At 41.3% G+C, this 22,725-nt stretch overlaps 3 protein-coding genes across 3 annotated transcripts; all 3 read left to right on the forward strand.

Moving 5' to 3' along the window:
* Positions 1–5,929: 5,929 nt before the first annotated feature.
* LOC308304489 (collagenase 3-like) lies at positions 5,930–9,237 on the forward strand. Its single transcript, XM_080749092.1, has 10 exons — positions 5,930–6,040; positions 6,307–6,554; positions 6,704–6,852; positions 7,076–7,204; positions 7,361–7,522; positions 7,658–7,796; positions 7,897–8,030; positions 8,135–8,294; positions 8,382–8,485; positions 8,949–9,237. Exons 1-10 carry the CDS (start codon positions 5,942–5,944, stop codon positions 9,056–9,058), a joined length of 1,434 nt encoding a protein of 477 aa, XP_080605218.1. The 5' UTR covers positions 5,930–5,941; the 3' UTR covers positions 9,059–9,237.
* Positions 9,238–10,119: 882 nt separating this feature from the next.
* LOC308304722 (proteasome subunit alpha type-3-like) lies at positions 10,120–10,884 on the forward strand (the record flags this gene model as incomplete). Its single annotated transcript, XM_080749352.1, has 1 exon — positions 10,120–10,884. One exon carries the CDS (start codon positions 10,120–10,122, stop codon positions 10,882–10,884), a length of 765 nt encoding a protein of 254 aa, XP_080605478.1.
* A 1,234-nt stretch (positions 10,885–12,118) lies between these two features.
* Positions 12,119–12,628, forward strand: LOC308303908 (translationally-controlled tumor protein homolog; the record flags this gene model as incomplete). The annotated part of the gene is made up of 1 exon (XM_080748427.1): positions 12,119–12,628. One exon carries the CDS (start codon positions 12,119–12,121, stop codon positions 12,626–12,628), a length of 510 nt encoding a protein of 169 aa, XP_080604553.1.
* Positions 12,629–22,725: the final 10,097 nt, after the last annotated feature.

Raw genomic sequence — 22,725 nt, forward strand, 5'->3', positions numbered from 1 at the left:
ATTTCTCTGTGTATTCCAATGATGACATGTCTTGAAACTTGTATTAAGTGTGATGTGTTTGCTAAAATGATACTACAGGTGTTTTCTTGAAAAATATATGATTTATGTTATTTAGTTATTTTAATTAGTCATAGTCTAATACATTCCTTTAGTACACTGAGTATTATGCATGCTTGGTTTTGTTATCATTTGGGTTATTCTACATCTATCTCATACTTATTAATCAACCATATATTTTGTATGTTAATCAATAAGAAGATTATTGTTTAAAAGGAGGGAATGTAATGGCAAAATATATTGTACTGTGTTAACATAGGGTTAATCGAGATACTGAAGTAGGGGTTGGCAAGTGGTCATCAAAGAAGTGTACCATCTGTAAATCCCCCCATCAATCAAATGTACCTTTTCCCTAAGTAAGCAAAACTGTGTCCTTTTTATCACCCCTGGCGACACCATGTCTTGCACGTGGCACTCCTACACGTGTTGGGGATGACCGATAAGTAACCCGTGATAGCCCTTTGATTTCTCCGGGTCGGTCTTCACTCCTTCTATGCTGAATCGGCAATTACTCATTACTTTGCTGGCACCTGCCACATCTATCATTTGCACCCAGGCTCTTTCCCATGTTTGTTCTACAGTCCTGAGAGTATATAAGGACTGCTCACCCTGCATCAGACTGTCATTGCCACCGTCATCGTCAGTTTGTGCTCTGACCCTGTCCATGGATAGTTTTATTTGATACTTTCACATGGTTTTGAGTTTTCTTTATTCTTTGGACAAAGTGTTGTCTCGTCCGGATCCTGATCAGCTTGGATTAAACTTCTTTTTCTACTTGACTTTCAACTTGTTCTGAGATTTGTCTTTTCCTTGATACTGTTGAGTATTTTGTCTTTGTGTGAATTTCCACCACAGCACAATCATTGTCATTTTGTGCCATACATTTTAGGCAGATTACCCCCCCGGACCCCCTGCGGCTTAACACATTAAGAAAACAACAAGCAACAAAATGTTATTATTGAAATATTCAATTCTAGTTTACAGTGTATACACTGTATATTGTAACGTCATGACATGAGAGGTATAGAGTGGGCTCCTAGTGTAAGGCAGTACAGAATTAACAGACAAAATCCAGAGTTCCAACTAGAAGCAGTGCTCTTCCGAGCACAGGTCTCCACCAGGTCAGGCATGTAATGTGTTTTACATAAGTCGGCCTCCTGATGGCGCTATAAAAGGCTGATGTAAAAAATGCAGGGAAAAAAAATATCTACCACAGATATTTGCCACAGATACTTTTATCTGTGGTAGATACTTTTTTATCTGTATCTACCATCCACTTTGAATGGAAAAATATCTGGAGAAAGAGATTTTTTTATCTGTTATCTGGCCCAGTGGGAATGGGCCTTAAGGAGTGTGCATACAAAGTTTGACACTAATCGGTGGAGTTATAGGTGAAAACATGAATCGGCCTGTTATAGCGCCACCATGAGGCTGATTTGATTTTTCTTAAGTGGCATTTATTCCTCTGCCTATTGGGAATGTGCATGCACAATTTCACCAAAATCGCACACTGCGTTCAGGATTTCAGGCATTTTATTCAAAACTGACCAATCCTGCAAACTTTGAAAGCCAGTTTTAGCCAATCAGGATGGAATATGGAAAATCTGACACATCCATGTCGATCACATGACTGTAGAGATACTGTCTACTGATTTACGTGATTTTTGGACAAAATCTGTAGGAGTACTGGCAAAAGTTAGTTTTGCAAAAGTCGGCCTCCTGGTGGCGCTAGAACAGGCCCATGTGAAATATTTGGGGCAGAGGTTCTGAATTGGTGTCGAGGGAGTTTGTGTGCACAGTTTGGCAGCGACCGGGCCAACGGCGCCGGAGATTAGCTGGTAACGGACAAACGGACGGACGGACGAACGGACGCACGGACGGACGGACGGAGGGGAAAACATACTCTCCCTCAGCCTTTGGCTGGTGGAGACAATTAAATTAAATAAGGTTTACTTAATCAACTCCAGGCAGGCCAACATGAGGGCAATTTCACAAAATAAGATAAAAGAATAATGATGTTTATGTCCAAAACAAATATGTTTGTTTGCTCTCCCATGTAGTCTCTCAGCTCTGCCTCAATAGGTGCCTCAAACACCTACACTGTGTGCTGACTGAGACACCTTGGGAGTTGTAGTTGTTGCTACAGATGTGGCCCGAACACGCACGCACGCACGCACGCACGCAAGCACACACACACACACACACTGTGTGTGACAAAAGTGTGTGTGTGACACACACACTTTTTAGATCATAGAATGTCCACTTCAAGCATGTGAATCAGCATTACATACACCTATAGAAAACGTTTGATGGCCAGTAAAAAGTAAAATGATAAAATAAGAAAGTTAACTTCTTTAACCACTAATCACTATTTATTAGCCATCAATGTGTGGAATAATGTATCATGGGGACTGAGGACTAAGGTCAGGGATATACTGTAGCAGAGGCAGAGGTGAGGACACCAGGTGGTCATTATTGGTATCTGCACATTAGTCTTACCACCTTCACTCTTATCCAGATACCCGTTTTATAGCGCTCATGCCATACCCTGTCTTCATTTCGTTCACTTCATTTTAATGCATTATTGCACTAGTAAATAACATGTTCAAACATTTATTGCAGAGGGGGGCAAGATGTTACATCCCAAGGGTAGAAGTAAATTGTTATGACAGAGTGAGAGGTTCCCCCTGAAAAGTGCGTGGTGATGACCGATTTATACAGGTGTGCAGTCACACCCAGCAGAGTCCTGTTGGTTTGGATTCGAGCCATGTGAGACTGCTTACATCAGCCATCACCCTCCAGGCCTCCACATAATCCCAACACCAAACTGAAGCTGGGGAGAATAGCACTATTTTACAAATAGTGCTAAAAGGATGACACAAAAAGCTCTGAGAGCTTATTTCCATTGTGGTCCTGTTTATTCAATTCATCGAGCAGAGAAAAACAACAGACACTGAAACAGGGTAGCCATAAATACATAAAACTAGAAAAAGTGCTCCTTTGGGGCCAGGTACGGTAGTGGGTCAGCAGTGTTCGGAATCACTTGTCTATTGAGATAATATCTACCGATTTGTGTGATGTTTGAGTAATATTTTGCAAAGATCTGCCTCCTGGCTGGTAGCGCTATAATAGGGCAAAGTTTCCCCATAATCTGATGCTTCATTCATTATTTGCATAGTTTTTTCGAAACGGGCGTTTTGTTTAATGACTATAAAGATACTGTGTACCGATTCGCGTGATGTTTGGACAAAATCTGTAGGACTAATATGGAAAAATCGTTTTTTAGACATGAACTGTTCAGGACATGAACCGTTTGGTCAGATAAAGACATATGCATCTATATTGAAATAGGCCCTTGCAAGAGCGTAGATTGCCATTAAGGTGACAAAAAGGATGATCAAGGTCCTCTGCCATGTGCAAAGACAACTCAGACACTCTATGTGACTTGACACAGCGTACGTGACAAACAGAACATACACTCATCACATGCACTAATCATGCACACGCTATTTGAGCCAACAGTTACAGGTCATCAGAGTACAGAATTACAGTTGCATCTATTTCACTGTCAAGATTCTGAATTCTTATCCCCACCTCATCCCCATCTTCAAACCAGTCCAGTGACTCTGAGTATGAACTTTTCAGGAGTTTTACAAACATATATTTATTTCACTGGTAGATACTTCATATTTGATCAGTATTAGTGTTTTATTCAATGGCCTTGCTGTCCTTGTATTTGGCCTTTGTGCCCTCAAAGCAAAGATCAAGTGGCCTTGCCCGTAAAAAGATGACATCCCAGTTCCAGTAGCCTTTAAAATGGGCTTGTAGATTCTGCTCTCCATTTCCGTTCCAAGCTCGTCTCACTGTGTTGTTCACTGGTCATGAGTGTTGGAGGTACTTTGTATAGGCCATACAAACACACATATCACACAGAATAAACAATAGAAATGTATTATTATTATTATTACTCTTATTATTATTATTGGTTGCCCCGCAGGATGTTTTTACTCATCATCTGATGTAACCCTTCTCTGATTTGATCCCCATTAGAGTCAATGGCAACCACACTTGCAAATTCCAATTGCATCTTTCTAGTTATTATTATTATTATAGAACATAAATAATCAATTGAGATTACTTTTTACACACAGAACATGTTGAAATCAATAATAGGGTTATGACATATTCTGTTTTTAACGCAATGCTAATATTTTGTAACTTTCTTTGGATGTATAATATTCAACAATTTCCTCATTTATTGCATCTTGCCATATCCTTCTCTTTTTTGAGTAAATCACTTTGACATCACTTTGATCATCTGTAATTTCCTCAGTTGTTCGTTGCCTCATGGTACAATAAATTAAGTAAGTCTGTCTTCACTTCAGTGATCTCATACAGTGAGTAGACATACTGTAGTGTTGCATGAGTTTTTTTGTTTGTATTTTTCCCCCAGTGCGGCACCGAGTGCCGCGCTGCGAGCTTGTAGATCTGCTATTTTTGAAAAATCGTGAAAATTAGAATTTTGACGCGATTCTATAAGTGTCTTTTGAATCCTTCTAAGGTTTTTTTTTAAACCTATTTTTCTATGTCAGCAATCTGGCCAGTCATCGTCAAAGAAAAGGTCCTTTTCACTTAACTGGAGCTCAGTTAGTAAGTTCTTGAGAGACTACTACCGGTATGTCGGACATTGTCGGTGGTTCTTAAACCTTTTCATGTGAACGACCCCCAAAATGATATCTATTTGGCTATGGACCCCCATCTCAAAATATTTAGTTCCAGGGACCGAAGCAAAACCTGAGTTACAAACGTTTGCTTTGAAAATAAAGATTTGCACACATTTTCACGACTTTTTCGAAAATAGCAGATCTACAAGCTCGCAGCGCGGCGCGCTGCATGAAGAGGCATGACGTTAAAATCAGCCTGTAAGTCTGGGTTGTTATGTGTGAACTTTCCACCTAAACTCTGTGTTTGTCTATTGTTGCCAAATCTATTTTTGTTAATATAACAGAACAGGGATGTGATCAAAGACTATTCTAAATTCAGTTACAACACATAACACAGGTTTGGTTATGTTATAGTTGGATCTCATACAACATTAACATTCTGTATGATTTATTATATGGTACAATGAAGTGCAGAGAACTTAAACCAGTATACATAATATAGTGTTGTAATCATGGTATTCAGACATATTAACGTATGCATATGAAAATTGTGATTCTTTTTTATTTAATAGTGGTTCATATTGTATACTGTAACTATCTTGCTAATAAAGTAATAAAGAATTTAAAAAAAACATGATGGCAGTTTGACAACAGCAGCAGCAAAGTATAATTGTTCAATACAATAAAATCTTCTAGACTTCTTGGGGATGCCAGTAATTAAGGCACTGCAATAGTCCAATTAATTTACCATCTGTGTGTATTTCCGATTACAACACAGTATTTCAAGTATGGGTTTCTAACAATGTGGTTGATGGTCACCTTACCCGAGGCAATATATTGAGCAATTCCTTTCAGTGTCCAGCCATTAAAAGCAATGACTAAAATGTAGTTTTCCACTGTAAATTATTTTTATATTTTCTCTAAAAAGTGGGACATTCAAAATGTCAAATTTCAATTTCTGGTTGAATATTTCCACTTTTTATATATCATATCATTTATATTTCAATATAATTATATGTAGCACTAGATAGCAGAAATAACTGTAATTTAAGTGTCAACATAACTTTGGTTAAGTCATCAAAACGTCTCGACATCGATTTAGGAAATGTTTCTGATTTCAATGACTCAAGTAGGTGTTGCTCAACTCTCCCGGTCATACATGTATATAAAACATGCCTGTCACGCAGAAACACAACAAACCAACCAGCCAGGCAAGAAACATGAAGTATCTCAGCCTATCCATTCTATTAAGCTTGGCAGCCACCGTTTATTTGCTGCCAATATTGCAAGTTACTGAACAAGATGAAGACTTTGCAAAGGTATGTAACCTTTCTGTACCTTATACAGTAGACACTGTTGTTGTTTTTGACAAAATGATTTTAATTGAAACCTAATCTTCAAATTGTACGTACATATTAGTTTAGAGAAAACTATGTCTCATCTTACATTGCTAAACATGGCTCAGTATTGTCATGATATCAACAGTGTTTATGATCCACTTTCTTACCTTCACATGATGTGTTATCTTGCCCCTCCATATCTATATACAGTACATCTAACCTGTCATATCTAATATGTGTTGCAGAGCTACCTGAAGAACTTCTTCAACCTGACAGAGGAGAGCGGACCCACTGTCAGACGGGGGATCAGTCCAACGGCCAGGAAGCTCGGTGAAATGCAGAGGTTCTTTGGCCTTCAGATCACTGGAACGCTGGACACCGACACACTAGCGCTGATGAAGAAGCCTCGCTGTGGCGTCCCCGATGTCAAAGTTTCCAGTTTCACCACCTTTGGAGGAGACCTCAAGTGGGAGAAAAACAGCCTTACCTACAGGTGGGAGACCTATGTGAACCCAGACACATGTACAGCCACACAAATAAAGATAGCGACAGATATGAGATGCTTCCAGGTTTACAGGCATGTTTAAGACACAACATACAATTACAATTCTCCACATTGTTTTCATTTAATCTCTCCCACAGGATTGAGAACTACACCCCTGACATGTCTGTGGCTGAAGTAGACGACTCTGTAGAGAGAGCTCTGCAAGTGTGGGCCAAGGTTACCCCTCTGAGATTCACAAGAATCTACAGCGGCATCGCTGACATCATGATCTCCTTTGGCCGCCGATGTGAGTAGAAAATAATTATTTAATTTAAATCTACAACCCAAATAAATGATTTTTGTTGTTCAGAGTGCTAGCATTAAAGCTATCTCTGGCCACTGTTTTACAATGGAACACAGAGTACTGCATCCTGCGCAGCACTCTGACCGCATCCCTAATATACTTTTTGACCATAGGAACTAAAAGCATTGACTGAGTCACTCACATACTGTAACTTTCTTCTTTAAAGCGCATGGTGATTATTACCCCTTCGATGGTCCAGATGGCACCTTAGCTCATGCCTTTGCACCATCCATTGGCATCGGAGGAGATGCACATTTTGATGAAGATGAGAACTTCACCTTCAATTCCAACAGAGGTGGGTTTCTTAACCTGTAGGCACTTATACAGACAGAGTAATTCTATCCACTTGCCTTTATTCTATACAGGCAATATGAAAATAATGAACAACCACTATTCCTTGTCCCTCAGTAGATCCACATCAGACCTGAAATGTTGTGTTTTTCTCATGCAGGTTATGTCCTCTTCCTGGTAGCAGCCCATGAGTTTGGCCATTCTCTGGGTCTATCCCACTCTGATGACCCTGGTGCTCTCATGTACCCCGTATACAGCTACAGGAACCCAGACACCTTTGTTCTGCCCCGTGATGATGTTAATGGCATCCAGTCTCTCTATGGTAAAATAAACTCATCCAGATTTAATATGATCTTTTTCATAAATGTATAAAATAGCCCCCAAAGGTATTTCACCAGGACTTAAAGAATGCCTTAGTTCAGCTCTCTATATTTGATGATGTTGATTTGACCTGCAGGCGCTAATACTGGTGTGAGGCCTGTGGACCCATTTGAGCCTGAACCCGAGCCCCCCACCACCCCTGATGCATGTGACTCAACCATGGTCTTGGATGCTGTCACCACGCTGCGAGGAGAAATGCTCTTCTTCAAAGACAGGTATAATACTGCACATTACTAAGGATTTTAAAACAGCATTAGAAAATCATTATTTTCTCTAGTGGCTAAGCTGTAATGCTCTGTCATTGTCTGTTGTCAGCATCTTCTGGCGAAGCTACCAACAGAGCACCACACCCCAGCAGAGTCTCATCACAAGCTTCTGGCCCAGTGCTCCTGCCAACATCGATGCTGCTTATGAGAGTCGTCAGTCAGACAGAGTCTACCTCTTCAAAGGTACAAGCTCTCTTCACCTTCTAAGCACTCAATCATGCTGAGTGTACATGTATTTAAACAAGTTAAAAACTCTTCTCTATAATATTCTCTCTTATATTATCCAGGTAATGAGGTGTGGGCCTTCTCTGGCTACGATCTTGTGCAAGGCTATCCCAAAGACCTCTCCAGTTTTGGTTTACCCAGAGATGCAAGCAAAGTCGATGCTGCCCTCTACGATGTAGCGACACGCAAGACCTTATTCTTTGTTGGTGCCAACTACTATAGGTATGCTCAGAAGACAGAGCTGAGGCAGAGTTAATACTGAATGAGTTATATAGAATCATAGTCTCATCATCATTTGTGTTGCTTCAGTTACGATGAGGCCATTGGGGCGATGGATGAGGGATTCCCCAGACTGGTGGATGAGTTGCTTCCAGGCATGACCAGCAAGGTGACAGCAGCCTTCCAATACAGAGGTGAGTGATATTTAAATAAAACATTGTGTCTAATAATGCTGAATCTTTGGCTATAGTTATTTAGGTACATTATTGTAGCTGGTTGCTATTGTAAACAGAGAGCCAGAATTCCCACTTTCTTAATTTTCATTTCCTTCACTACGCAAACACTTTTCTACACAGGGTTTTAGGGGAGCTTCTGTTTTCTGACATCATGCACATATAGTCATGCCTTCTAATTGTCTATGCTTCAGGCGACAGCCATAAATACATAGTACATGCTGTACATGCATGCAGTACAGAAAAAGCCGGTTTTACATGGCTAGAGAAAATCTCCAGAATGACCAATATCAATTTTGTGCAGTTGGTTAGAGAGCAAAACAGTGTCTCACTGACATGACCGCCTTGTCTTTCTGTCTGTCTGTTGCAGTCTCATTAGTGGTGTCCACTGATATTTAACTTTATTTTTAACATTTGCCCCTAGGTTTCACCTATGTGTACAGTGGACCCCTGATGTTTGAGTACAGCCTGAGGACTGGGAGGCTGTTCCGCGTGCTGAGGAACAGCTACTTCCTGCGTTGCAATCAGTATTAGGTCAACTGAGTCTTTCACCAAGGCCCTGTGAATGACAATGAATGTATTCAATATTATATTATTTGTTTTCAGAATCTAATTTATATTGTTACATGTATTTAAGTATACATATATTTGAAGATTGCATCAACTTGACATGGTCAATACAATATTCATGAATGGAATTTTATGTGATGTCAAAATTAAAGCTATTTTTTTCAATAAATTAAATGCAAACTATATTATGCTTAAGTGCTCTTGTAGTTCATTATCTTGTATTATGTTATAATGTACACTATGGGTCGCCTAGGCTATTTACTGTGCCATTCTAAGGTTCAACTGTATTTTATTGGCAGCCATTTGAAAACAGATCATCTGGCGCCATCTTCTGGCGGAACAGAGAACAACAAAGGCCTTGCTCTATAAGAGTGTCTGTTAAACTGTATTTGTAATTGTAAACTAAATAATAACCATCAATGAAGTCACACACGCACACACATGAGGTACGCAGTCATTCTTTAAGTGCAAAGGTCGCTGTATTTAGCTTTTCACAAACATGCTCATCGGACATATGTTGAGAGGTCTGGAATCCTGCAGTTGTCTGTGTATAATACTATGGACAGTCTGTCACTCTGGTTCCACTGTAATGATGTAGTGACATGCAGTCCTTTTTGCCAGACCCATGAAATGGGTAGGCCTACATAAGCAAATGTCGGTCCGGGTTTTCTATATAAAGGGTATATATGATGATGACATGATGATGACATGCCTATAAAAGGCATGATGTCATAAATGATGATGACAGACAGGGGGTCTGGCACAACCAGGTTGACCTGGTCTAGTTTATATATCCCTCCTTCCATTACCAACATCGTCCTCCCAGTATGACATCACAGCGACATCACAGGTAGATAAAAAGGATGGCCTGGAGCCTGCAAATGGTCTTTTCTCTCGTCCCATTAAGCCAACAACCAGGCTTCTTTCTCGATTATCCATCAAAACACAGGATCGTGGCTAGTTTTCACTGGAGGAGCTGAACTCACCGACTGAAGAATAACTGAATTATAGCATTTTCAACCAAAATGAGTTCTATCGGCTCAGGGTACGACTTGTCTGCCTCCACCTTCTCTCCAGATGGCAGGGTGTTCCAGGTGGAGTACGCCATGAAGGCTGTGGAGAATAGCAGCACGGCCATAGGAGTTCGCTGTAAGGACGGGGTCGTGTTTGGGGTGGAGAAACTGGTTCTGTCCAAACTTTACGAGGAGGGTTCCAACAAACGCATCATCAACATAGACAGACACGTCGGCATGGCCGTGGCGGGCCTGCTGGCGGATGCCCGCTCTCTGTCCGAGATCGCCAGAGAGGAGGCCTCTAGCTTCAGATCCAACAATAGCTATGACATCCCCCTGAGGCACCTGTCTGACAGAGTGGCCATGTACGTTCACGCCTACACGCTGTACAGTGCCGTCCGGCCGTTCGGCTGCAGCTTCATCCTGGGCTCTTACGATAAGGACGAAGGTCCCCAGCTCTACATGGTGGACCCCTCAGGGATCTCCCATGGTTACTGGGGCTGTGCCATCGGAAAGGCCAAGCAGGCGGCCAAGACCGAGATAGAAAAACTGCAGATGAAGGACCTGACCTGTAGGGAGCTGGTGAAGGAGGTTGCTAAGATTATCTACATTGTCCACGATGAGGTTAAAGACAAGGCCTTTGAACTGGAACTCAGCTGGGTGGGAGAGATCACGAATGGACGACACGAGCTGGTTCCCAAAGACCTCAGAGAGGAGGCCGAGAAATACGCCAAGGATTCTTTGGAGGCAGAGGATGACTCTGATGAAGATGTGTAACATGTAAACATAGCACTGAACTCCAGGCACGTCCACACATAGACATCAAAGGGGGCTTGAGCCCCTGCCCTTTTATCCATCAGTGAATGCAGTTTTTACTATGGTGGAAGAAATGCAAATGCCCTCTTTCCATGCCATACCTGAAGGCAGCATTCAAGAGAATTGCCTTGTCCAAACTCTCTTGAACTTGGATGCAGCATCTTATGTTGAAAGAAGTGCCCTCTCTGTGTAGAAATCCATGCCATACGCAACATCTCCAGTATTGACTTGATTATGCTTAGTTCAGTGTGGTATCAAGCACCAAAAATAACTGACCTCCAAGCTGGAGGTCAGTTATTTTTGATATTTTCACCAAAAGGCCCTAATAGAATTTCCAGCACCTGCCTCTCTAACATTCTCTGCACGCCGCTGCTGAACCACAAAGTAATAATTATCCTGTCAGGCCGAAGGCCGGGGATGGGGATTGTGTTTCACAACATGGGTGTATGCTGGGCAGGTCAACCGGCCTGGCGGAGATATGCTAGCCTAGCTCAGCTAGACAATCCACCCATGTTAAAACAAGGAGGGGATGCTGCAGTTAGTTAGCTGCATTAGTATATAGTCTGGCTAAGCCAGGCTAGAGATATGCACACCCTCTTTAGTCTTTTTTGTATTTTGCTGTGTTTCATGGACCAATTATGGAATTTCTTCCCCTTTTTGAGCAGTGTTAACCGCTCCTACATCTGGCTTTGTCTGTACGTATTGTCCCACACTTAATGAAATGAACTCATAAAAAGCACCGCTCACTTCACACTGGTTGTTATTCTTTTTTTGTTGTTTTGACAAACTTCAATCTGGACAAGACGGAACAACGCTACGTGAAGCACAGTTCTCCGCCAGGAGGCATGCGTGCCCCAACGGAAACAGTATGTAGACAGTCTGAACGTCATCTCCTCCTATCTCTTACTCACCCTCTGTGTCTATTGTCTATATATGGTCATGTCTATTATCTATATGTGGTTATGTCTTGTCCTTAAATGGATTCGTCTTGTCTATAAATGGTTATGTCTTTTGTGTATATATGGTTATGTCTATTATATATACACATAGTTATGGCTATTGTCTAAATATGGTTACGTCGATAGTATATAGGTATGTTGTGTCTATATGCTGTGGTCAGTCACACCTCGAACAGACGGAAGTAGTCAGGCAAGGAATAAAGAGAACATCATCTTTTGAGACAGCCACAGCAAACATGATCATCTACAAGGATATCATCACGGGCGATGAGATATTCTCGGATGTTTACAGGATTATAGATAAAGGGGTCATCATGGAGGTCGAGGGAAAGACGGTCAGCCGGTCGGAGGCCGACATTGATGACGCCCTACTGGGAGCCAACGCATCAAAAGAGGAGCAGAGTGAGGCCTTGGAGAGTAGTACGGTCAGTGGAGTGGACATAGTCCTCAACCACAAGCTGCAGGAGACTAGCTATAACAAGGCCAACTACATCAGTCACATCAAGGAATACATGAAGAGAATCAAGCAAAATCTGGCAGAAAACAACCCAGAAAGAGTGAAGCACTTCATGGCAGGTGCTCAGGAGGAGGTAAAGAAGATCCTTGCTAACTTTAAGAACTACCAGTTCTACATGGGAGAGTCCATGGATTGCGAAGGCATGGTTGCCCTACTGGACTACCGCGAAGACGGCATTACACCATACATGGTTGTCTTCAAAGACGGCCTGGAGCAAGAGAAATTCTAAAAAATCCGGAACCATCTGTTTTTTAATTCTCTAACGCTGCTTCTGAAAGGACTCGAGAACACAGGCGGATGAACGACTACTCACTCTCCTGGAATCAAGGAATTCTCCAGTCACTTGTATGTTCACATTTTGGTCTGAGGCCAGAGTGTTGAATTTTTGTATGACTGAAGAGAAATGGCATTTTTGCAGTCGTTTATAGTTTCCCCCCAATGGTGGCCCAATACCAAATGTAAAACCATTTAAAACAAAACTGCTATGGTTTTTAGGCATTGTGGCTCTAGAAAGCTATGTGAGAATGGCAATATATTGAGCATGGCCAGTGAGTGAACGGGAGCCAAGAAAAGATTGTCCCACAACAATCCATGGCCCCAAGTGATGAAAAAAAGCAACATTACTAGAGAGGGTAGATGTGAAGGCTGCCTGTAATTATAGCAGACCTGAACCCCAGAAACACTGACCCGCTAGCCTACTGGAACAGTATGTTTCCCAAACAATGGGTCGGGACCCCTTTTTGGTTCGTGGACCCATTCTTATGGGTCACAAAAAAAATCTAAAAAGAAATCTATATATGTTTCATACAATTAAAAAAATATATTAATAGTGAAAATAGCCAATCCGCAAGTTCATAACATGCTGTGATGTGATGAATTGTGAGCTTGTAGATCCTCTTTCTTCACTTTTGAAATAGAGTTTAAGTTATTATAATTCATAATTTGTAAATTTGGGTCCCGGCGAGATACCAAATTGATCTTCTGGGTCTCGATCGGTTCTTACGCCAGGGGACATACAATAATTACGGCAAAGAGGTCTACCTTCTCCCAAGAAAATGTTGATATACTCTTTTTTTTTTCCATCAAGATAAGCTCCATTTGCTTTTTCCTTTTTTTTTCTTTGATGATGTTGAGGAAGAAGGTGACATTTTAAAGATCATTGATCATTGAACACTGAAGTGTTCTACAGAATAAATGGAAAGAAAGATTGTTTGTCTCCTTTTTGAGGATCACACATCCCTCTGTGGGCAGGAGTCAAAGCAATTGTGGAAGTGCAATCTATGGGGAAATCTCGCTTTTGCGAACACCCATCATTTTGACCGGAGGGTTAGCGACTCACTCCACGGAGGTTAAGGGTGAGGGTGAGGGTTAGAGTCGGGTGTCGAAAAGATGACATGTAGTAACAGCGACACGCTCCCCAATCTATTGAGGCCCATCAACTGGGCCAACCTTATATTATGTTCCATCAGTCCTATTAAGGCAATCATTTTGAAGTGCAATCTAAAACTTTGTTGGTGACACTTTATTTGACCAGTTTTCAGTTCATTTCTTAAACTATTCCCTTACAGCTAGCGAACTGGAGATTAAATCACATGTGAAACCGTCCTGACATGTAGTTGCCTGTTATTATAGAAACCAGTGGAATTTCCAATGCTGTAGGCTAAAGACCTACACAGGTATATTTTGAATCTAATGTATAATGGATGGCATTTTTATTGCGCTTTTCTAAGCAAATTGCGAACCAAAAGCGCTTTACAATGGTCCATTCATTTATACATTGACTACACTTGTCTTATACAGGATATATGGACACCTAAAATTGACATACTGTAATTATCTAAGCGTCTAGTCGGCGCCCTGGCCAACTCGGGAACAATGTAAATAGGGAATGAATGCCCCGCCCTTTAATGCAAACCCCATTATACCTGTTGTCATAGGATCTGTTTTGACCATCTGTTTGCGTGTGTCCATTTATGCCCATATATGGAGATATCTGTCTGTCTATGTCCATTTTATGCCCATATATGGAGATCTCTGTAGGACCCGTTTTGACCATCTATTTGCCTGTGTCCATTTATGCCCATATATGGAGTTGTCTGTCTGCATCCATTTTATGCCCATATATGGAGATCTCTGTAGGACCCGTATTGACCATCTGTTTGCCTGTGTCCATTTATGCTCATATATGGAGATATCTGTATCTGTCTGTCTGTCCCTTTATGCCCATTATGGAGATCTCTGTATCTGTCTGTGCCTCCGACACAGTGCCGGTTCCCCCTTTAATGCAAACCCCATTATACCTGTTGTCATAGGACCCGTTTTGACCATCTGTTTGCCTGTGTCCATTTAGTCCCATTGACTCATGTGGTGTACGTGATGTCAGAGCCTTTTATTAAAGGAGTGGCGACACCGGCCGAAATTTAACATTATGATACAGTCACGTGGTGTTTCTTCAAACAGTCTGAAAAGGAGGCGGGCCGTATCAGTTAGTAGTGAATGTATACTTCGTCCGTCGTGCGGTGCCGCGCAATGTATACTTCGTCCGTCGTGCGGTGCCGCGCACAACGTGATGCCTTGTTGTTAGCGTGTAGCGCGGCTAGCGCTGCACCGCACGGCCATTTGCGAGAGCTATTGTGTGTGTACACACACACACACACGCGCGAAAGCACACACACACAGGCTACACACACACAGAGTGTATGAGCCGCGGACCTCCTCTGCGGAGGAGGAGGAGGAGGAGGAGATCGCTGGACCCTCGTTCTACGGTTGCTCCGGTGTCCCGGGTGCTCCAGTCAGGTTAGGGCAAGAGACAGCAGGGTATGGCCGACAAAACCGTCTCATAGACGGGGAGAAGCGTGTTGACCCTCGTACACCTTTTTTGACACCTTTTTTGAAGAAGACATGTACTTTTTTATCGGTCTAACCATTGATTTTATAGCGAATGCTATATAATTTTTACCCCTAGAACTGATAGTTTTAAAGTTGGTTTAGAAAGTCGGAAACACACCTCGGACAGCTTTTTTTGGGGCAGTTTCAAAAGATAATGATATGGATAATCGACTCCGCCCCTCCCCCCATATTAGCCCAATCAAATTAATTTATTTCGGTTACTGTACAGAAAGTACTACTTTCAGTACAGTAACTACAATAAATTAATTTGATTGGGTCATTTAACATGGGGGTACATGACATCATTAAAAAAATTGGCTAATTTGATAGCCTTAATTAGCTGTTTTGGCCATGTCACTCCACCTTTAAGTGATGTCACAATAAGTTGCTTGCGCCGATTTCCTCCGGAACAGCCTGATGTCAACAATCAGCTCCGCATAAGGAGATTCCGAAGGTTTTGTGCCGGTCCTGGAACATGCGTGCCGAATCTGAAGCCGGTGGGACGAACGGTTCTCGAGATACGCGGATTACATTCTCTGTAGGACCCGTATTGACCATCTGTTTGCCTGTGTCCATTTATGCTCATATGGAGATATCTGTATCTGTCTGTCTGCCCCCTTTAATGCAAACCCCGTACGTGATGTCAGAGCCTTTTATGAAGTGATGTCAGCGCTTGCGCCGATTTCCTCCGGAACAGCCTGATGTCAACAATCTGCTCCGCATAAGGAGATTCCGAACGTTTCGCGCCGGTCCGGGAAAACCGCGCGTCGGGTCGGGTCGAGGCCCGGCACTGCACTCCGCGCCACGGCGGGGAACGCGCGTGCCGAATCGGGTGAAGCCGGTGGGACGAACGGTTCTCGAGATACGCGGATTACATACAGACACGCACGCACGCACGCACGCAGACAGAGATTTGTCGCATTTATAGATAGATTAGTGTGGACTGAAAATGAAGCAACATGCTCCTAACTTACATGTAAGTGACCATAGGTTGTCTGGTTTGCCCACTATCCGTGGGTGTGACCTGTACATTTCACTACATCTCTAAACTCTAATAAAGATTGATTCATCGATATTTAGACTTTTGGGTTGTTTTATGCCTAGAATTTGGTTGTATGGCCTTTTATTTGGCTTGAGAAGTGTTCCAGGTTACACTATAATTATAGGCAAAGTAATATTGATCATGCCAATCTTCGCAACCTAGAGAGTACTATGGGCCCTATACCCTTCGGTGTCTGATATGCAAAAGGCTGTCCCCAGTATCACTATAATTACACCAGAGTCAGCATTGTGCAAAAGGAATGACAATTCAATACATTTTGCGTATACCAAAGGAATGTGGACCACAGGCCTATGCATGTCAACTCAATGGGTTGCTGATAAATTATCTTTATATTGGGGCTCTTTTGCTGTCTCATATAATGTGCACCTAAAGCCATACATTGCACATCCCTCCATCCATGTCTACATCTGACATTATGACTTACATTAACGCCTGGGTTCCTGAGGCTTGACACACATAGCGTCACTGTCTGGCAGAAACCTTGTATCTCCAAGTTTCAAATGCGTATGTTTTTTTTTCGTAAAGTAAAACCCTGCTTCACCATTGTGTGTACAATTGTAATACCATTTTATATGATAAATAAAAAATTAACGGTTTTGGACATACAAGGTTTCCACCTGACAACAACGATAGATTGAATCTTGGGAAATTCCAGGGGTGTCTGACTCTGAGCTTTTTAACGTTGTGCAACAATTGTACGAGGAGATGCAAGCAGCATCTCCTCCCAGCACTGCACAATCTTTATGGAGGCTCACTTTTGTTTGTTTACTCTAGTGTAGCTACTTCGATGAGCTGATGATAACTATGTGTGTGTGTGTGTGTGTGTGTGTGTGCGTGCGTGCGTGCGTGCGTGCGTGCGTGCGTGCGTGCGTGCGTGCGTGCGTGCGTGCGTGTGTGCGTGTGCGTGTGTGCGTGTGTGCGCGCGCGTGTGTGTGTGTGTGTGTGTGTGTGTGTGTGTGTGTGGCCATGTGGCTGTGATGTGTGCATGTGATTGTCAGTCACAGGTGGTAGCTATACTTTAAGTATACCTACAGTATGTAACCTTGTAACCTAAATGATATTGTTCATTGATATGTGTTCCTACTGCTCTGGATGCAGTGGTAGCCACTCTGGCAGCTCCACTCTTCAATGCAAATGCCACATTCTGGTTGAATGTTAAACCCCAGGAACATTCTAAAAAAAAAAGCTGTCCAAGTACAGAGCCAACTCCGATCCAGTTTACTGAATCTAGAGGTTCATGTTTGCGCAACAAATGGGTTTTCATAATACAATAATAATCATTTAAAAATGGCCCTCGGCAGTGATATTGTCTGGCTACGCGAGGCTAGTCTGCAAGGCCTGCTAATGACATGCTGGAATGCAGAATTCAGCTACTGACATAATGAGGTGTGTGTGTGCTGTGTGTGTGTGCGCGTGCGTGCGTGCATGCGTGCGTGCGTGTGTGTTGTAACTGAAGCTGGATGAATTAGGGAGTGGTTGTATCTATTTCACTAATACACACTAATACATAGTTTAGTGTTGTAATTTTACAATTTACAAGCAGACACTCTTTATCCAGAGCGACTTAGAGTAAGAAAAGTAAGCACTACCTGTAACCTCTAAACTTCTTTGCCTTTTTTCTTTTAACTATTTTGAAAAACATTTTTAAATCGTTCAAATAGCTGATCTATACAAGCTCACAACGTGTTGATGTAGATCGGCTATTTGAAGTATCTTAAAATGTTTTTCAAAATAGCAAAAAAAAGGCAAAGAAGTTTAGGGGTTTAGGGTTTAGCATGGACGAAAATAGGGCCCATAATCTCTTACTAGTAAGACGCCTCAGGGCGACTTGCGACCTCGCCCATTGGCCATCTGGCAGCCCATATCTGTGTGGCTGGTTCTACAGACAGGGATCTCCATGTATGGCCATGAAAGGGTATGTGTCAGATGTCATAGACGTCATAGGACTTTCACATAACGAATAACTGAGTAAGCATCACCTTATGTATATATTCTTATTTTTTGCAAAAGCTTTTCGACACTTTATGTTTATATTCTAATTTTTTTGTGCTTGCTCTTTGGACTACAGTAATCTTTTTCTTTTTCCTACTTCTTTGTAACTTGTAACCTTAAACTGCGTTGCTGTCTCTGGGCAACTGAATTTCCCCCGTGGGATAATAAAGGTATCTATCTATCTATCTAAGCATGTTTGGGCTCTCACAGCATATCTCCATAATACAGTACATGGATCTCCATATATGGGTACCAGGCAGTGGCGCCTCCAGGGGGGGGGGGGGGGATATACTGGATATACTGGATATACTGATGGAATATATTTAAGGAATTATGTATATGAATATGTGAAAGACAATTGACTGACTTCTATTTAAACCATACTATAAAAGCATACTTTTTATGCTGGAAAGAATCTTCAGCCTCACAAAAACCCTATCCAATCACCTACAGTCCTCAGATTTGGAGCTGGAAACTGCCAATGATCTGGTCTGTAGATGGGAGTGAATCACATTTGTCATATTAATACTATTCATTATTGTTTGTTGCCAAAATTAATGAGCCCCTGCTCTAAAAAAGCCAGCTCCCCCATAGCACCCCCAGTCACAATTCTCTGGAGCCGCTGCTGGTACCAGGGGTCATCATGGGACTTCATTCCCATATGAAGTCCTGTTGGACATGGGCTTAATATTGATGACATCAGGGAACTCCATATATGGGCATAAAAGGGATTCTGTTAGTGTGACATGATGACATCACAGTGAAGCCAGAGCGTGATGTCAGAGCGGCAAACCCTTTCTGCTAGAGTGGTTCCCCTGAAATCACAGTGACGTCAGTGCATGATGTCAGAGCGACAAACCCATAGAACCACAGTGTCAGGCGTGACAGAGATACATACTGTACATACATACATATATACGGACAATAAGCTGTGACCGTTTACACACTAATCTGCGACCTACGGTCGCAATCATTGTGGTTGATTTTGATGATGGTATTTAAAATGATTTCAACAACGATAAAATGATGACAAATATAATGTGTTTTACCAGTTATTTAAATCAGTGAGGAGCTGTGTCTTCAGCTTCAGTTTTTTATGAATAAACTAATCAAGTGTAAATAGAATGCGTAATGGTTTATAATGGATGATAAAGCTAAAGTCTTCTTCAGCATTGCTTAACAACAGAGTTGTGCTTTATGGGTTTAAAGTTGTTCAGTATAATTAATGATTTGTTTACCGCACAACAATGAATCCATATACTTTGGCAAGAGGCCGAAGTTCCATGGAGGCCAAACAGAATAATTGTTTTGCAGAGACATGAGACAACATGTCTTCATAATTTGTCTTACCGGACATCAGCAGTGGCCTCGGCCAGGGTTAAAGGTGAGCTCCAAAAACACCTGGAGATGGAAGCAAAGAATGTGAAAACCCCCATTCTTAACCAATTTATACTTCACAAAGAATACTTCAGAAAGAATCTCTCCCCGACTCAGATGCCACAGGCAGGCTGGAGCACTTCACCCATTTTCAATCTTATCTTGATTGGTCCTCGCTAACGCTCACTGATAAGATGGCACAATTTTCCGTTTGCTCACTCTGTGTCTCTTAATGATTGGTGGGCTATGGGCAGTTCAGAAACCAGCAAGCCTACCGATGACATCATCAATGGGGATTCCCAGGTCATATAGAAAATGACGCATTGCTCACAATGCGTCACATTACAATGCGTTGTGAGCTTGTAGATATTTTTGTTGTTTTAGATTTTATATATACCGGTATATATATATAGATATATATATATATATGAAAGTTCACTTTTGTCCTTCTGTTTAATGGTATAGGGACACCAGAGTTCATATGGTTAAAAACTAAATCAAATAAATGGGCCAGCGTATGAAATAAAATGTTCTGTCAAGGTTGAGCAAGGAGGACTACAAATCCACACTACTAGCTCAAAAGGTTATGGCCGCTGTACTGGTCACTGACACTGGTCAGACAGGCCTGTTTTCTTCACACTATCTTATTAGTTTGTACTATTACTGACTAGTGTGGATTATACAGATAATAGACATAAATCAACATGTCAATCAAACTTGTCAAAAAATAATGTGTTAGTTGTTGATTAAAAAGACAAGATACTTGATATGAACTGCAACAAGAGTCAGTCCCAGGCATTCAATTGATTGATTATTTTATTAGACAAAAATGGAGAACAGTACAAGTATAGTCAATACAATAGAAATGTATTACAGTACAAGTACAGTATAAACACCCTGCCTAAAAGGAACATCTCAAATAAGACCTTTTACTGTCTTTTTTACATTGGTATTTAATTCATGGACATAACAAATAGCAAGCAAAGAAAACATGCAATAATATTGCAGTTATAAAAACACTATGTACAGGATAGGGGAAACTAGGGGGTGGGGCTAAGGTAAGGGGGGTGCTCACTTCAGTAGATACAGTAGGTATCAGGAGGTGGAATGTGAAGACAATTAAAAAGACTTTAATTATTGTGTCAGATTATGCAGATTACAAATGGGTTAGATGTTGAACATGTTTCAACCCAGCCAGTGTTCCTTTATCATACCTTAATGAAGACTGGCTGGTAGCTACGTCTAAACATGTTGTTTGTTGGCATGTCACAATATAAGGTGTATTCACATTCCTCCTTCTGATATTCATTGCATGCCGGGGACTTATAGTGCATACTGCAAAGGCAAAAATGTAATTTAGATAACATTTTTATATAGACCATTTTCACTGTGGCATCCTATCATACATCGAGTGTGTATAGCTTTGATGTACAGATTATTGATGTTTAGATTTTATTGATTTTATTGAATAGGTTCTTGGTTTACATACAGTACGTTTATAGTTTGTGTAGCAGTGCAATAATCTTGAAAGGTAATCGAAAATACGAAATAATAATAATTACACACACGCGCGCACACACACATTTTTGTCACAGACATACAAAATAAATACAAAATAATTATGGCAAAATGGTTGATATTTCAGTTCCTTAGTTTATTTATTTTTCTCAGCTCTCTGTCTGCTGGAAATGTCTCGTTAAACGATGTGTGGTTTGTCCGCAAGTTCTATTTCTTCACCATTCTTGCTGATTAAAAGACAACTTTGTTTTTTTTACAACAAGGGTTCATATTTTAGATTGTATCCACCTCTTTCCGCGGGAGTTTACTGGAGATTATTTGGACCACACTTCCGGTTTAACAGTAGACATACAAGCTCACGTCGCGTCGCAGATGCAGCCCGTTGTGAGCTTGTAAATCACACTCGGCTGCGGCGCCGGAAGCTCGGTACAACGTCTGCGCAATGCACTATGGGGCGTTGGAAAGCCGTAGATAGAGAAAAGAAAGGAGGAGTGTTAAAATGTTTTCATTTACTGCTTTCTATCGTTTTAGCGATTTTACAGATTTTGATTTCAGTGGGTGGGGGAATGCGTACAAGTGGCTAAATATGTGTTTTTAGAAACAATAAGCCGGCGATTTCTTTATTACTATTTACAGTAACACTACTAACACCCATAAGTCACATCTATACGCATGAAAGATTGCGGTGCATCTTGGGAATGGGCTTGTTAAAAAAAAATTATTAAAATTGTTAAAATGGCTAAAACGACAGAAATCAGTAAATAAAAACATTTTAACACTCATATTTTCTTTTCTCTAATAAACAATCTAAAATATGAACCCTTGTTGTAAAAAAACAAAAACAAAGTTGTCCTTTAATTCACACTTTCAGTTTCAGTATTTCATGTTGATGAGAAAGACTGTGCATAGGTGTGATGTAAGGTATACCAGTGGAATAAGATACCGGTAACTATCAAACATTTCTAGCTGTCTGTCTTGTCTTCTCTTGCATTGCATCCTAACCTGTTGCAATCATGTAACCAACACGACAACCCCACACTTTTGTAAGGATAGATTATATGTACACATGATAGCCAAAATACAATGTCTTACCACGGACATAATGTTTGTCCGTGTACGGACATGTTGATGACCTCTGACACGCACGCACGCACACACACACACACACACACACACACACACACACACACACACACACACGCACACACACGTATGTATGTATATGTATGTATGTATATATATATATATATATATATATATATATATATACACACATATATCGTCGTTGTTGGGTGAAAACCTTGTATGTCCAAAACCGTTCGTTTTGCATTTATCATTTTAAAAATTATTTTAAACTAGTGAAAACAGACGATCTACAAGCACACAACGCCTCGCGGTGCGAGGCGTTGTGTGCTTGTAGATCTGCTGTTTTCACTACTTTTGTGCAACAGCCTTGTATCATGATGAAGCAGGGCTTTACTTTGCGA

This window comes from Nannobrachium achirus (assembly GCF_963921795.1).
Source record: "Nannobrachium achirus genome assembly, chromosome: 19".
In the NCBI taxonomy this organism is placed as follows: domain Eukaryota; kingdom Metazoa; phylum Chordata; class Actinopteri; order Myctophiformes; family Myctophidae; genus Nannobrachium; species Nannobrachium achirus.

What these genes read in the sequence shown, in the direction of transcription:
- LOC308304489 (XM_080749092.1), top strand. Translation starts at nt 5,942, where the DNA reads ATGAAGTATCTCAGCCTATCCATTCTATTAAGCTTGGCAGCCACCGTT. An exon ending in AAAAACAGCCTTACCTACAG is followed by an intron (nt 6,555 to 6,703) that starts GTGGGAGACCTA and finishes TCTCTCCCACAG; the next exon opens with GATTGAGAACTACACCCCTG. An exon ending in ATGCTCTTCTTCAAAGACAG is followed by an intron (nt 7,797 to 7,896) that starts GTATAATACTGC and finishes GTCTGTTGTCAG; the next exon opens with CATCTTCTGGCGAAGCTACC.